Source organism: Typopeltis vanoorti, chromosome 6 (genome assembly GCF_054136105.1).
Source record: "Typopeltis vanoorti isolate ZY-2024b chromosome 6, IOZ_Tvanoo_1.0, whole genome shotgun sequence".
In the NCBI taxonomy this organism is placed as follows: Eukaryota; Metazoa; Arthropoda; class Arachnida; order Uropygi; family Thelyphonidae; genus Typopeltis; species Typopeltis vanoorti.
In genome coordinates this window covers 21,329,308-21,347,132 of record NC_143554.1, presented here as the reverse complement: position 1 = coordinate 21,347,132, position 17,825 = coordinate 21,329,308, and the positions used below count along the sequence as shown (strand labels likewise).

General features: G+C 34.4%; 1 protein-coding gene across 3 annotated transcripts in view; it reads left to right on the top strand.

The window, feature by feature from the left end:
- Positions 1-2,789: 2,789 nt before the first annotated feature.
- LOC150105326 (echinoderm microtubule-associated protein-like CG42247) overlaps positions 2,790-17,825 on the top strand; it is a 375,243-nt gene continuing 360,207 nt past the window's right edge. For all 3 annotated transcript variants that reach the window (XM_090394708.1, XM_090394707.1, XM_090394705.1), the window contains exon 1: positions 2,790-2,980. Coding sequence is in view for 1 of the 3 variants with exons in the window: in XM_090394705.1 (XP_090250831.1) it covers positions 2,876-2,980 (105 nt within the window). In the remaining 2 variants the exon portion in view is untranslated. The remainder of the gene's footprint in view (positions 2,981-17,825) is intronic.

Sequence of the window (17,825 nt, the reverse complement as noted above, 5' to 3'; positions counted from 1 at the left end):
CGTTTTCCTTAACGACTGTGATCTCCACTTTTTAATAAAAGAAAAAAATCAACAGGATCTTTTCTTTTTCACCATATGCTTATACCCGGCATTGCAATACTGTAGGTTTTGCTCTCGTGTATTGGATTGATACAAAAAGGGGAGGTGTCGTGGTGGATTTTACCCTCTTTTCTGATTTTCCCATCACTGCCAGAGTAACCCAACGTTCAGTGCTTTCACCTATACTGTTCCTCTTGTAAATCATATTTCCTCACCAACATCTAATTCTATTCGTAGATTTGCTAACAATAGTACATTCCATTCTTTTTTGTATACGAAACCTGTAGGGTTCAAATAACTCAAGCTTCAAGATATTCTATGGACAATGCTTTAAACATCGATTTTGCCATTTCCGAGCTGGGATGAAAATAATTTGGTAAATTTTAATGCTATCAAACCACGAGCCTGCATTCTTTCCTAGAAAAACATGTCTCATCCTCCGTTACTTTTAATAACAAAAGTAACGGAGGATCAAGCTTATCCTAGCATAAACACATCACGTCCATATGCTTTTCAGCCTTAAAAAAACTTGGCATTACTTTTTATTCTAAACAACACTTCTTTTCTACTCAATTCCTAACACTTTATAAATTTCAAATGAACCCAACTTTAGAATATTGTTCTTACATTTGGGAAGACGTACCAAAAATCTCCCCCAGAATGTTAAGTGCTTCCAGAAAAGAACCATTCGCTGAATAAATGACCCCCGCCCCGCCTTCTCTTAATGACTTCCTCCAGTCGCTTTTCTATAGACGTTTCTGATTGTCTTTTCTTAGACATTTTCATGGATCCTACTCCACGTAGCTGGCCCCCCATTACTCCGTTTTCCTCTATATAAGAACACGAGAAGCTGGTAGTCAACATCTATATACGGTCAGTCTTAAAAGTACCAGCTTCTTATCCTCTACCTTCATGCTATTAGTCCTTAAGAACAGTCTTCCCTAACCGTTTTCCTCACTGAATACAACCCCATACTTTTCAAAAAAAAACATTAACAGATTGCTTTCATCTCTTCAATCACTTGTACACACACGGACAGCAGTGTTGTTTTTTGTCTTAATATCTCTCGGTGTTTGGGAAGTTAATGTCAAAAAATAAATGAAAGTAATTGAAATGGGAACACTACAAATTTGATGCGTATTATTTCATGGAAAAATGCGCCTCCTGTATGTGTTACATAATTGTAATACTATGAGACTTTACATAAGACGAACATAATAATAATACTAGTATTATTACTAATTATGTAGTATTATTTACATAAGACGAACATAATAATAATACTAGTATTATTACTAATTATGTAGTATTATTTGTGTATACAAGTGACTACACTTACCGCTACGTTTTATAGCACACACCATAGCATTCACAAACAGAGCTTCCTATTTTAGTATATATCTCTTTCAGTTAGTGGCGCGTCCAACTTATTTTGTGTTGCTCATTTTTATATTTGTCGTGCTATACTGCTGACAATGAGCCTCTGTAGCTTACTTGGTTTCGACAGAGCCCTTTAGTAGGAAAGACCTGTGTTCGAATCCCATATAAGACCCGAGGAACCTTTATCAGAAGTTTTCATCAAAGGGGAATTAGCCGGTCTCATACGGAGGTGGAGGATATTGCTCCGCCAAACTCGGGTTTGTCCCTAAAAACAGGCCCCATAAGCAGTCATAATCTACAGACAGAGAATTCTGTTGGACAAGGAAGACATTGAGAAACTGCCTTGTTCTATAATAATTACTATTTTCTAGTAATGTAGCATTGCTACATTACCGCATCAACCATTGAGTTAAGGAAAAACAAACCACACACACTGCTGATTATGTTTATTGTTGATCCAGAGACATCACTGGACCCTTAATAGACTACATAAAACCTTAATAATAATAATTTTATAGTCGCTCATAAAACATTTATGCAGATCATTTTTGAAGATTAATCAATTTCAAACAGCGTAATAATCTGTAAAATGTTTTGCATAAGTGACATCTGGAGATGTGGAATGACTTGAAAGAAGTTCCAAGTGTGGTTTCTAGAGTTGTGATTTTCAAAACTTTTCTGACCGCAACCGATGATAAGAAATACATTTGACATCGCAACCTACTATACACATGCTAAACTAAAACAAAAGTTACACAAAACAGTACGCGCCCTTACCACATATAATAAAAATTTTTATTTTATTATATTAAAAAAAAAAATCGGCTAACCCTATTTGTTCCCGCATAGGGAGTAGACGGGGCCGTTTACCCTATCTAACTTTCGGAGACTGAGTGGGCAGTTCAATCTCTACTGGTGGTAGTCAATCAGAGAGATAGCTGGCCCAAGGCTATCACTGATTCATCGGTACGCAGTGAAGAAGGCGGCAAGCTAGTGCCGCCATCTCGTGGTCCCTACCCCTAACACAATATTTTTAATGTCTGAAAATAGTGTGGGTTTGACGGTCGATTTTCTCGAGTTTCCGGGAGAAAAACCCGCTAGCCGTGCCAGAGATCGACTAACTCGGGAACAGTTCGAAAAAAGGCTTAGAAAAATTTCCTCTAGTCTAGATTAGATTTGAACCACCAAAAAGAATAAAAATATTTTATTATATTTATATTAGAAATATAGATTTGGAGAAAATATGACCACATATTTTCTCCAAATAAAAACAACTTTAACAAAGTTAATATAAAATATGATTTTATTAACATTTAAATACAACATACATTAAAAAAATCCTCAAACAATACAAAAACAGAACTTGAAAATGCATGCTTGCTCTAAAATATACAATTCATTTTTATTCATAGGAATAGTCTTTCGTTCACTACGTCTGTTCTTTCGGAAAACTGAAATGTCCCTATGTAGTGAAAAGCATCCCCCCCCTCCCACAGACATCATACTGCTGATGCAAGAAAAACAAGTAGCTTCCTTCCCACCGACACTATACTACATACAGGTAAGCAAATCAGTTTTATTGTAGCACCAAGCACAGTACCTAATTAAATGCGTTGTCCTAACAATCTGTTTCAGTTTTTCAGTTGGAGAAAACATGTGGTCACATCTGTGCACAGTCAATTGAGTGCAGAAACCAATCGATTTAAGTAAACCAGAGACGTATCAAACTTGAAATCAGAATTGCATTGGAGATTTTCTGTGTTTTCATTAAGACCGTTCATCAATACTAATTTTACAAATAAAATTTAATTGAAAATATTCAAACTAGTATGCCGTATATATTTGAACCTTATGTAAAAATGCTCCCTCTCGGACACATAAGGGACATAATATATCGTACAGCGAGTTTCCGCTTGAAGGGAAATACGCGGTATTGTGACTCGGCCTGAAGCTACGAAATCTGAGATACACTGGTCTTTTCTATTCTATTCTATTTCATTATTAAATTAAAAAAAAAAAAAAGCTCGCGACAGCTAAACCGGTTTCACGACCTGCAGTTTGAAAAACACTGATGTAGAGTATAGTTTCCGGAGAATATTTAATTCTTAGTCCACCCATAGAATTGATATACTATCAGTTCACAACCTTTCTTAGGCTAGAGCATAAATCAAATAGGTAATGTTTCTTTTATGTTCTATATGAAATTCTTCTAATACCTAAAATAAACCCTAAAATAACTTGAAATTAAATGTTATTTTAGGGTTTGCACATTCTTTCCAGAATCGATAAATGCGCCTTCTTACACCAGGTCTGATATAGCTCTTGAATATCGAGGCACAAACAACGTGTTCTGATTGTTAATTTAGAAAGTATGGTGACCCTATTATATTAGCATGGGTGACATTCTTTAATGTGATCAATGAAACCGGATGCAACAGCAAAAACAAACTTGCTGAAACCACCATACATCGGATTTGTCTGTTATTGTTAGTCTCAGCAGGTTCTTGAACGTTCAATAAAAAAGTAATCTTCTCAGGGACGAAATGCATAATATTAAACGTAATGACCCTGTGAATAGATTAACTGTCGATATCGATCGCAAGCTATTCTTTGTTTATCCTTTAGCTGATAAATTGTTCCTTCGGTACTGTAGAGACAAAGAGAAAGTGGGCGAGTCTACGTGAGAGAGATCATCTGCACCACTAAATCAAAATTTCAGAGCTTTTAAAACTCATGGGTTGTCTAGTCAACCATCGATTCACCCATCAATAAAATGAAGGTTACCTCACATCGAAACTAGGTTTCTTCCAGATGCTATTTCCCATAGTGTTTGTGGCACTCTGGTAATTAAGGGGAAGGTTGTCAATGCACGCATTGTTAATATGCAATAGATTCGAAGCCGTTACCTGTTTCTGCAAACTATAAAATTTTCCCGCCAACTCTTTCCCATCCCCATCAAAATTGGCACATTGGTAAAAATGACAGAAACATTTTGGTCTTTAATTTCTTATGTTAGTTTATTTTAAAAAAAATTTAAAGAAATTTCTTAATCTTCAAGTAACTTTTCATCCAAGATTTACCCCCCCCCCCGCCCCACCGTTTTCTTGCTATAAGTTTGCCAGAATTATATTTCCTTTTCTTAATTTCTGCACATTTGCTCTGGATATGGACACGAATTAAGAACGAAATAACCTATATAATATTCATATTTAACTGGGTGGGGGATTGTAGCTTTTGGGAACGGCTGTTCAGAAAAAAGTGATAGAAAAGTAGATTAAGTTTGCAGTTGGAATGTGATTTGGAAAAGAAAAGTTTTTTGTATGTGTTGTGTGTTTCTTTAGGATATGTTGTGGACCTTCGGTATATTAGTGCTGTGATTGAGCTTGTTAGATAATCGGGAGATTCTCCTGATCCAGAGACCAAACAAGCAGGGCCGACTCTAGGCTTAGTCACAAGAGGCAATAGCTTTGGGGCGCCAACGTCATAAAATAAAGTACTAGTATTAAAGAGGAACAAAGAGTTCGAAGCGTTGGGGCGCCATATACTCTCGAGTCGGCAGCACTGCAAACAAGATCATCATCATCATCATACGTCAAGGATTTAGGCCTAGTATGGCCTGTTCCGGCCTTAGAAGTCATCGTTGAATCGTTTAAGAGGACGTCCTGGTTTTCTTTTTCCTAATGGCGTGTACTTTAAGGCTTGTTTTGGTAATCTTTCTGTTTTCATTCTTTGAACGTGTTCCATCCATCTATGTTTATATTTTTTAATTTTTTCAATTACTGGTTCTTGGTTTAGTTCTTTCATAATATCTTCGTTTCTTTTGTGATCAAATAGGGTATACTTAGCAGTTTTTCTCATAAACTTCATTTCTGCTGTTGTTAATCTTTGTTTGTCTTTTTGTTTTATTGTCCAGATTTCGCTTCCATACATTAAGACCGGTAGGGCTAATGTATTGTATACTTTTAGCCTGGTTTGTTTTTGAACTAGGTTTGGTTTAAATATACAGTTAATTACTCCTGTTAATTTTAAATATTTTGCAATTTTTACGTTTATATCTTTTTCATTTTCATAAGTGATCATACATCCTAGGTAGTTAAATGAATTCACCTGTTCTAAGATCTTGTTATCTAATACTATTAATACTATTTATTTATTATATTATTATTTATTATTATTATTATTTATTATTATTATTATATTATTAGTATTAATAATAGTATTATTAATACTAATAATACTATTTATTTTAGTTCTTGCTGGATCTTGTCCTTTAAAGGCCATAGTTTTTGATTTTTCCGTTGATATTATCATACCATAATCTTGGGATATCTCATTTAGATTTAAAATAGCTTTCTGTAAGTTATCTTCAGAATTTGTAATTATTATTTGGTCGTCTGCAAAGAGGAGAATGTTTAAGTTAACTGTAGGTGAAAGTTTAATTCCTTGATGTAAATGTTTACTCCATTTTATTATTATTTCATTTAAGTAGATATTAAAAAGAGTTGCTGAGAGGGGACATCCCTGTCGGACCCCTTGGTTTATCTCTCTTGTATATGATGGCTCATGATTTAATCTTATTTGTATTTGATTATTTTCATATATACTTGTGACAGCTTTTAGGATATTATTTGGTATTTGTCTTTCTTTTAATATGTTAAATAATGTTTCTTTTAGCTTTGTCAAATGCTTTTTCAAAGTCAATAAATGCAATATGTGTTTCTAAATTATATTCTCTTCTTTTCTCTATTATTAATTTTAGGCAGAAGGCTGGGTCTATACATGATCGTCCTTTTCTAAATCCATTTTGTACCTCTAGAATAAAGTTTTCGGAATATTTCATTAGTTTGTTATTTAAGATTCTGCTGTATATTTTGTAACATGAATTTAGTATACTGATACCTCTATAGTTTTTAGGGTCATCTCTATTACCTTTCTTAAAGATAGGAATCACAATTGCTTTTTTCCATTCTATTAGGGGGATACCAGTTGAGTAAATTTTATTTAAAAATAATAAGAGTCTTCCTTTGAATCTTGTTCCTGTGTATTTATATAGTTCTGAACCTAGCTTATCTTCTCTAGGTGATTTTCCGTTTCTTGTTTCTTTCAGGCTGATTTCTAATTCTTCTTCAGTTATTTCATTTTCGTTAATTGTTTGCCAGTTGTCTTTTTTAAAATATTTGTCTGTCCACAGTTCTGTGTAGTAATTTAGAAATTCTTCTAATTTCAATTCAGTGTTTAATTTTATGTTTTCTTTGGTATCTGCATTTAGGTGTTTCAAAATCTTATATACATTGGGTCTTATTTTATATAAATCATGTTCTAAATTAGAAACAAATTTATTCCATGATTCTCTGTCTTTTTCTGACTTCTCTTTTAGCTATGGCTCTTATTCTTTTATATTCTATTTCATCTTCTAATCTTTTACTGCTTAACCATTTGTGATAGGCTTCTTTTTTCTTTTTGATTATTTCTTTGATTGTATCATCCCAGATCTTCAGTTTTTTTTCTTTTATCGAATTTTTTGGTCTTTCCTAAGCTTTCATTTGCTGCTGCATTTAGTATCGTTTTTATATTAAGCCGTTCTATTTCTATTTCTTCATTTTGTTTTATTTTATCTAGATACTGGTTAATTCTTTGTTCATATAGCCATTGTACATTTGTGTCATTCAATAGTCTAGTTTTATAAACAAATGTTTCAATTTTTCTTTCTGTTCTTGTTACTTGTAGCCATTTAGGTGGTAATCTTAATTTTATTTTAACAAGGAAGTGGTCACTGCTTATTTCATATCCTCTGTGAACTCTAACATCTAGTGAAAATTTTGATGTCTTTTCATTTAATATGAAGTAATCTAATATTGATTTCCATCCTCTTGCTGCCCAAATATATTTATGTATGTCTTTATGTTTATAGAAGGAATTCATTATTTTTAGGTTATTATAAACTACAAAGTCGATCAATTTTTTACCATTTCTGTTTAGAGTGTGTTCTCCATGTATTCCTATATTATTATTAATTTTCGTGTTTCCAATTCTTGCATTTAAGTCTCCTGCTAAAATTATATAATCATTTTTATTTATTTTATTATATATGTTTTGTAGCTGATTATAAAAATCAATATTATCCTGTTCTCTTCCTTCTTCTGGGGCATATAAACCAATTATTGTTAAATAGCCTCTATCTATTTTTATTCTAGCTTCTATTATTCTTTCATTCCATAATTTATAATGTTTTAACTGTTTTGAAAGGGAGTTATGAATCCAAATCATGACTCCTGCTTGTGCTCTTTGGTCTCTGTCGACTCCACTGTATATCACATTAAAATTTTCAGTTCTCATAGTTCCTTTTAATTTCTTTTTTTGTTTCAGTGATTACTGCTATTTTAAAATTTCTTTCATTTAATAACTGGTCTAATTCTATTTCTTTATATGCTATTCCTCTTACATTCCAGTTTGCTATGTGTATTATATTTTGTCGTTTCCATTTTCGTTTTCCCTTTTCCATTCCAGGGTCGTTTCCCATAGATTCAATCCGATTATTTTTTTCTGTCAGCTTACAAGTATGGTTATGTTCTCCATGTCAGGGGACTAGCCTGACGATGGAATACTTCAGTGGTAGGGCTGCTACCTTAAGGCTTCTGAACTCGCCTTCTTCCGAATTTAAACCCATAGGCGGAATAGGGTATATTGAAGGGGAAAGGCTAGATTATAGAAGAAATATAGTAAGGTTTATAGAGAGGACATAGTTGTAAGGCCAGAAATGAAAAGACCCCATGGCCCTCGAGTACTCTAATAGCACAAGGGTCATAAAGTAAGAAGAGTTGGCTGATAAGGCCTTATAGGACAGATTAAAGTAAGTGGGTCTTCCTCAAAGTAGAAGAAGGAGAGGACAGATCCAGCTAGGGGTTCATGGGAGTGCCGCTTCCCTTACAATCAAGATGATTGCCCCTTATGGCCCTGTTGGTCCACGAGTCCTTATTCAGTATATTCGGACCACCCCACCATATATATATACACACACGCACGCGCATGTACACACACACACAAGATGGGCTCCCCTATCCGCCACCCAGGGGACGCGCTCTCTAGGGGTTACAGGGTCCCCTTCTTTATATGCTATTCCTCTTACATTCCAGTTTGCTATGTGTATTATATTTTGTCGTTTCCATTTTCGTTTTTCCTTTTCCATTCCAGGTGCAAACAAGATATATTTCAAAACACTTCAGAGTGCAAGCTCCGAGTGGTGAAATTCGTTTGTCACCTAATGACATTCAGTGACCTCCATGCCTCATTTTTTTTATTCAGATTCATAACCTGGTGATTGGAAAGTAAAAACATTCGACCATTCAAGCTGCCTTATCCTTATTATTTATATTAACGGTGAACAGTATTTTGGGGGAAGTCTCCACATCCAGAGAGGTGAAACATCTGTATTTATATACAGATGCCATGTTAGAGGCTTAATGGAATATTCTTACTTAGGAAAAACTTAGGTTATAATCCGGTGAGTGACAGAATCATTTCTCTCAGAATGAGTGGACATCCAATGAATATGATCATCATTCAGGTTTATGCAACCATTACAGAGGCACCAGAAGAAGACATTGAAGAATTTTATGGCTAGTTACAAGAAGTGATAGATGCAGCACCAAAGCGCGATTTATGGCTACTTATCGGTAATTGGAATGCAAAAGTGGGATACTGAGGAACAAGGAATAACAGGTCGTTCTGGTTTAGGTATTCGTAACACTGCAGGGACGAGACTAGTTGAGTTTTGTGCAGAGAATTCTTCGTTTGTTGCTCTGCTTTAAACAGCAAAAAGAAGATTGTACATATGGACAATACAGAAATCAAATTGACTATATACTTGGACAAAGAAGATGATGGAAAAGTGCAATTCAGTCTGTCAAGACTTTTCCAGGTGCAGACTGTGGAACAGACCATGAGTTATTAGTGGCTACGATACTTGTGAAATTACGGAAACTGGAAACAACACAAATGTCGATCAGATATGATCTTGGAAACATACCAGCTGAATACAATATTAGTATACAGAACAGATCCAATACACTCAATTTGTGTGAAAGAGAACCAGATGAACTATGGGAAGAGATTAAAAATATAATTAAAAGAGAAGCAAAGAAGAATATTCAAACAGTTTGTAAGAAGAAATTTAATTGGCTGTTCAGAAGATGCCATCAAACTGCTCAGGAAAGGAGGAAAATGAAGGCCACAGGAAATTTGCAGGAAGTACGACATTTGAATGCAGAGTTTCAACAACAAGCCAGAGGAGACAAGGAAAAATACTTTAACCTGGAATGCCAACAAATAGAAGACCAAAACAAGAAAGAAAAACAGATCTTTTCAAAAAGATCAGAGAACTAACAGGGAAATTTAGTGCCAAGGCGACAATATTGAAAACTAAACACAAAGGATATCTTACAGAAGCTGCAGACATCAAAGAAAGATGGAAAGAGTATGCAGAAGCCCTTTACAGAAAGGACTCCAAAATTACTGAGAAGTTTGAAGAGCAGGATTATACACAGGAGCCAGTATCACTGGAGAGTGAAGTGAGTTGGGCACTGCAACAGCTATCCAGTAAGAAGGCACCAGGAGGAGATGGAATACCTATTGAGCTGCTCAAAGCCCTGGGACAAGAGGCAGTTAAAATTTTAACAGCTCTATATCAGCGAATTTGGATCACAACTAAATGGCCTAGGAAATGGAAAAAATCAGTTTATATATACCTTTTATTGAAGAAAGGCGATGCAAGAGAGCGCGAAAAATACAGAACTATAGCACTGATTTCTGATGCAAGTAAAGTCTTACTTAAGATCATTCAGAAAAGTCTGGAACCATTCATGAAGAGAGAAATGCCAGAGGAACAGGCAGGATTTCGAAAAGGCAGAGGAACAAGAGATCAAATCGCCAATGTGAGATTGATAATAGAAAGGGCACAGAATAGCAAAATAATGTCTACCTTTTGTTTCCTTGACTATAGCAAGGTTTTTGACTCTGTAGATCATGTGAAACTATGGAATGTGTTAAGAAAAATGGGAGTACCAGAGCATTTCATTATCCTTCTGAGGAATCTTTATTATGAACAAAAAAGCTACTGTCCGAACAGATCCTGGAGAAACTGAGTATTTCACAATGGGTAAAGGGGTGTGACAAGGATGTATTTTATCTCCGTACCTGTTTAACTTGTACAGCGAATACATTTTAAGAATGGCAGGGCTGGAGGAGTCTTCAGTTGGAATTAAAATTGGTGGAAGAAATATTAATAATTTGAGGTATGCAGATGATACCACCTTGCTAGCAGAATGCAAAGAAGATTTGGAGGAACTTATTATGAAATTTAAAGAAGAAAGTACTAAATATGGTGTCTTAAACTTAACCTCAAAAAGACCAAAGTTATGGCAACATGTGAACTTAATGATTTTGAAATAGATGGGGAGAAAATGGAAGCAGTTAACAATTTTGTGCTCCTAGGATCCCGAATTGGTCAAGATGGTTATTGTACTGAAGAAGTTAGAAGAAGATTATTACTCGGAAAGAAAGCAATGACAAATTTAAGCAAGATCTTTAAAGATATTAGCCTCGCAACAAAAATCAGAATCATGAAAGCAATGGTATTTCCTGTAGTACTGTACACCTATGGATGTAAAAGTTGGGCCCTGAGAAAGAGTGAAAGAAGGAAGATAGATGCATTTAAATTATGGGTTTGGAGACACTTACTAAGAATACCATGGGCTGCAAAGCAAACCAATAAATCAGTGATAGACAGAATAAAGCCAGATTACTCCCTCGAAGCTGTGATCATCAAGCAAAAATTGTCATACTTCGGACATATTATGCGAGCAAATGACAGTCTGGAGAAGATGACGATGCTTGCTAAAGTTGATGAACGCAGGAAAAGAGGAAGACCAAGAATTAGATGGGTGGATGGAGTTAAAGAAGCAACTGGAATGCGCTTGGAAATTCTGAAAGATATGGCCAGGGACAGATCCGAATGGAGAATGTATGTTCACAGAATCACCAGGAGTCGAAAACGACTTGATGGAACATAACAACAACAATGTCACTATTGAAGGCGGACTTATAATTATGTCTTGGCTATTAATACTTATATATGAAACTTTAGAAAGGGTTTGGTATTGTTTAGTTGTAATTAAGGTGGTTATGAGGACAGTACGGTCAAAATCAAAATTCTCTGCAAAATAGGCACAAACCCAGACTGCTTTGCAGGAAGATAAACCGACACTTCACTTGAATAGCCCTCATCAGGTTCCCTTGACATCGTAGACAGGATTCGAACGAGATTTAAAAATGCAAATATGATATTTGCTTCTTTTTTTTTTTTATGGTGCGAGTATGAGCAATTTCTTTTAGGTGAGAAAATTAAGTGCAGATTTTAATGAACAGATGCTATTTTGGGCTAATTTCGCAATACGTAATAGAAATGTATGGATGATAAACAGCAATAAAATCTGTTTATGGGAAATCAGAATGAAAGTTCTGAGATCGATAACCAGAGAAGTAAGGCTCGTGTGTGTGTACGTTAAGGAATATGTTCAGAATAAAAGGTACTGAAAAGAAGCACATGCCCGTCTTAAATGGAAGGCAAAAGAGTGAATCCTGAAATAATACTAAGCGGATAAATAACATGAGGGTAGACGAAATAACCGGAATGGAAATTCAGTAAGATGGATTGATTTTACTCCCACTTCCCCTCCAAATATATTGGAGGGAAAGTGGGAGTAAAGTAATTTATCGTGGAATTGTGTAAACTGCTTAATCGTCTAGTCCAGTAGTGTTTAACCTTTTTTACTACGCGAGCTACTTTTCTATATAAAGTTATTCGGCGATCTGCTCTCTTATATAGATCACGTTGCCCAACCTGATATCTGATTACGCACAAATAAACAACTAAAAAATTTATTTGTGTATTTAAAAATTTATTTATCACGTTTAATTATTTTAATACAAAATATATATATATATATATATATATATATATATATATATATATATATATATATATATATATATATATATATATATATATATTGGAATAAAATATTTATTTCTCCATTTTGGAAAACCAAAGTTAGAAAAAACAACAGATTGATTACAAACTCTACCAAGTTACAGGAAATGCTGGTTGATTAAAAAAAAAAAAAAAAAAAAAGTTAATGTGAAATTTGGCATTGTTTGGACCTCGCAATATTTTCATAGTCAAGTTGATATGAAGAAGTGGCCAATCGCAGACAGTCATCCAAATGATCATTTGTAATTTGTTTTTTAATTGATTTTTTATGACGGTCATATTTGAAAAAGCGGATTCTGACAAGTACTGTATGTCGATCCGAAACAGGACTGAATTTTTTGCGCAATATCAGTTAATATTGGGAATTTTTCATGTGCATACTTCCAAATGACTTCATTGTTTATTGATTTTAAATGTAAACTATTCTGAATGTTTATTATCTCAAGTTCTACTTCAGCTTGGTTTATATCAAACAACCCACTCATTTTATTTGAAATTTCTGTGATGTTCAAGTTTTTTTTTTTCTTGAAATGGATTATTGGAAAAATATACAATCATTTCAATTTTATTAAAATCTTTAAATCTTGAATTTATTTCTTCCTCGACCAATTCTATTTCACGGATAAATTCTTTTAAATCATAGCGAAGCATTTCTTGCTTTTGTTCAAAAAATTTTAATAAATTTGGGAGATGTCTAAATTCGCGGTCATTTATAAAATATAAATGACCGCGAATTTGAGTCAATAATACTTACTTTTAATAAAAGTAAGTATTATTGACTCAAAGGATAGTGATCAAAAAGTAAGTATTGTTGGAAAGTTTTTATTGAATTTAACACGTCAATTAAATTTTTATCTCTACCTTGTAACTCTAAATTTAAATTGCTTAATTTCGTACAGAAATCTACTAAAAATGATAAGTGTAACAACCATCTTTTATCACTCAATTGTGGATAAATATCTCCTTTTTCATCAAGAAAAATTTTTATATCCTTAATTAATACAAGAAATCTTTCTAAAATTTGACTTCTGCTGAGCCAGCGAACATTATTGTTCAACAGAAGTTCCCTATCATAATCTGTAATTTAAATAACCGCCGTTGCAGGGCTTTTCCTCGAACAGAATTCACAGTTTTAAATGTAATATCCAAAACATCTTTTGTGTTTAATCTTTTACTGCACAGTACTTGTTGGTGAATAATACAGTGGTACGTTAAAAAAATCTGGATATTTGTCATCGTTTTTACGTAATAAATGAAGCCTGATTTATTACCTATCATTGCAGGAGCACACCATCAGTAGTAATAGACACAAGTTTAAAAAGCGGAAATTTGTGTTGTTTCACAAATTCATCAAATGCCGAAAAAATGTCTTCTCTCCAATAATGGTATAATTTTCAAACGTTCTTCTTTACTTGAATAATCTTGAAATATACCATTAATTGAGCAATATCAGTGAACTTGGCCTGGAAACTTTTCCTGCAATTGGAACTTTTCCTTTCGGCAATTTGAAACCTTGTATGCGGCCTAGAAGTTCTCTCTCTCTCTCTCTAGCGACGTCTCGAACCGAGAAGCTCCTTTCTGGAAGCGGGAAACTCCTCTCTCAAGCAACGTGGATCCGGCAGTCTCTCTGACGGCAATTCTGGAACTGGAACCCCTTCTGCTTGCTTCAGCCCCTTTTTATTAGGCCTCCTCTGAGACCTCGCATGAAGTTTGGCAACCCCCAAAGAATCGGTACGAGTCTTTCATCTTATCTTTCAAGTTCGACACGCCTTTTGTTCTCTTCCACTTTCTTTTGATTTGTAAGTTGCCGGCCATCGGAAAGTTGTTTTGAACTCTTTCTGACTGACTTCGGTGATGTTTACACTTAGAGCCTCCAAGCCTTTCTCATATTTACAAGTTTCAATAACAATCTTTCTAATGCCGCCATGTACAGCTTCGGCGACAAAAACATTGCCTTTGTTTTTAACACTCTAACATATTCTTATTAAAGCAGTATATACAGTTAGCTTCAAAAGAGTTATTTACAAAAACATCTAATACAAACTATACTGAGATAAACAAAGTTTATTTTTTTTTACAATATTCACATGGGACTTAACCTAAGTAAAAAATCGATATAAATGTGCTTTGGAATATTAAAGCTACAATCGAGTTTTTACACTTTGCTTATAATCGTATTCACTCGGCTCGCTGTTTGACTTCCACTGATCCAAATTAATTCATTTACCCGGACTTATAAGAAAATTATTGATTTGACAATTTTAATGAAAATATATAAACAATAGCAATACACTTAGAGCGAATTAAAAATAATACAAAATAATGATAAATAAAATATTATGTTTTCAGTTTTAATTAAATTTGTGGGTAAGGAGGAATACACTAGAGATCGACCAAATATCGCTCCGCGATCAACGGGTTGAACACCCCTGGTCTAGTCTGTTCTTAATAACACATGCATGCCTCTTTTGCTGGTATTACTACAAATGACATCCGAAAGAGTCCAGTCTACCAGTGTAACAAGAGGTTTTTAATTCATTACTAATTGTTTTACTGTTGGAGCCAGCTTTGCATTTTTCATGACGCCTGTTTTGTTCCATTCACGAATATATTACTTGGATGTCATTTTTATTATTATTATTATCATAACAACCCTACCTACAAAATGTTGTAAACTAGTGCCACGTTACACTCTTGGTGGGTTAAGAGTTAAATAATCCTAAAATCCTTCTAGAGACTAAACATGAAACTTGTTATGCCACTTCAGATCTCTAATAAGCAAGTCAACAGTTTTACCAGTTTAACATTCGAGGATGGAAATCGTATACCTTAACTTATAAGTTTCTTGACAGACACTTAAGTGCCCACGACCTTCAATGTATACTTGGATTTCGTAACCATAATTCTGCGATAAGGTTGTTAGCCGTATGCCTAGAAGTATTCTTTGTATGTAAATTTCGTGTGTTCTCCTGGCGAGTTTGCTTGATTGTTGGATGATAAAACGCGAGTTAAAGGGTTTTTTAGAAATAAAAAAATAAATTAAATAAAAAGTAAAAGAAAAGAAACCTAATATTTGTCGCCTTTCATAATATGATATTGCACCGTAGGTAGTTATGCAAAAACGATGGCATTTTTTTAATCTCTTATCCAAGAAAAGCTGTAATCCTGTTATGTTTCATTGGCTGCGTGGGCGAACTAAGGATTTTTTATTTTATTTTTTATGTTTTTTTTTTGTATTTTTGAAATTTATTTTGACATTACATATTAACCCCCTGGAATTTCTTTTGAAAAAGAGAAGAAAATCAAGTCCTTTTTATTTTATACTTTAGAATTTATAAATTTTAAGGTTTGGTCAATTTGCATTCATTCCCTCGTTTTCTTTCTCTGTAATTAAGTAAGCCTTCGCCTTCATTTAAGTATCCTTTCTTAAATCAGCTTTTACTTCTGAAGAAGCGACAATTATACATTAATTTAATTAATAAAATAAATAAACAAATAAACATGCTACACTTTTAATAAAAGCGTGATGCTTGCGGCATGAGTTATAGCATTCTTACATCATATTGTATCATAGATGGCTTGAAATTAGGTTGCTAATGTGGTCAGATTTGGAATGTTTCAGACAGTTTCAGTTTGACATAGATTTTTCAGCATCCCAGGATTTCATAAAATGCAGTAGACGGCAAAAGACAAATTACATTTGTCTTTTGCCGTCGTCGTTAGAAAAGTTAATGTGATCTCCATTTGGCAGTTGCATTTTGATACAGTTGTTTCATCCCTGCTTACTTTTGTGTGCTAAGTATATATTTTCCATTTTTTTACTTACTTTGTTTTATTTTTGATCCTAACTCGTCGCTGATATGACTGATATGTCTTTTCAATACGAATCATAGGAATATTAACACACGAATCATGGGAAGCTGGCAGGATTTCATCCACTAAACTGAGAGCATACGTTGGTGGTCTGAAATGTTCTCGGCCTCGACCATAGATGGCAAGGGTATCGGCAAGAATTTTTTTTTTTCTAAGTTGGTACATCTGTCATAAGAATCCATGAGAAATTGCAAGTTATTCTATCAAGTAGTTTGATTCATACAACTGTCTGAAGCAAAAGTGTTGTCTATATCCCTTGAAATGGATAAAATTGAGTATCGTGCAGTTATAACATTTTTTATAAAAGAAGGTTTAACGTCAAAACAAATTCATTCGAAGTTCATAAACGTTTATGGGCACTCTTCTTCTTCATTTTCAACAGTTAAGAAATGGGCTGCCAAGTTTAAACGTGACCTTACCAGCCTTGAAGATGATCCACGTGAAGGTCATCCAAAAAGTGTAACAACACCAGAAATCATTGATCAAGTGCGCGATATGATATATGATGACCCGTGAGCCAAAGTGCGTGAAATTGCTGAGCCTATAGGGCATTTCAAAAGAACGTGTCGGATATATTTTGTATGAAGAATTGCATATGAAAAAGCTTTGCTCAAGATGGGTCCGCTCAGATCAAAAACGCACTCGCATGAAAATCTTTGAACAGTGCTTGGGGCATTTTAGCAAGAATAAAACTGATTTTGTGCGTCGATTTATTACTATGGATGAGACTTGGATTCACCAGTACACACTAGAATCCAAACAGTGGATGGACAGAAGCCGGTTGTTCAGCGCCAAAGAAGACAAGGACAATGTCATCGGTGTTTTGGGATGCTAAAGGCATTTTTTTTTTATTAATTATCTTAAAAAGGATAAAACAATAACCGGAGAATATTATTCCGATCTTTTAACCAGATTAGACGAAAAAATTCGTGAGAAAAGACTCGGTTTGCAGAAGAAAAAATCATCTTTCATCAGGACAATGCACTTGTCCACAAAGGTGTTTTGGCAATGGAGAAATTAAGGGATCTGCACTATGAATTGTTGGAACATCCACCCTATTCCCCAGATTTGACTCCCATCTCTTCCCAAAACTAAAACTCTTCCTCGCTGGTCGGCGTTTTTCTTCGAATCAAGAGGTGATCGCAGCTGTAGAGGAGTATTTTGCAGATCTTACTGAGAATCACTACAGAGACGGGATAATGGTGCTGGAATAAATGTATTAGTCTTTAGGGAGGTTATGTTGAAAAATAAGTTTGAAATTATAAATTCGTTTTTTCATTGTTAGCCCGAGAATTTTTCAGACCACCCACGTTCATTGAAGCCATACATGAACAGTTGCACATATAATGGATCACTGCACTTGGCCCGTGTTCCCGAGTTTAGATTCTGTTATTAAAAACTAGATCTGTGTTTTGGTTTGCTTAGACAGTAAGCAAGTACAACCTGAATTAAGGAATGGAATATCTGAAACCTGATATAGAGTCGT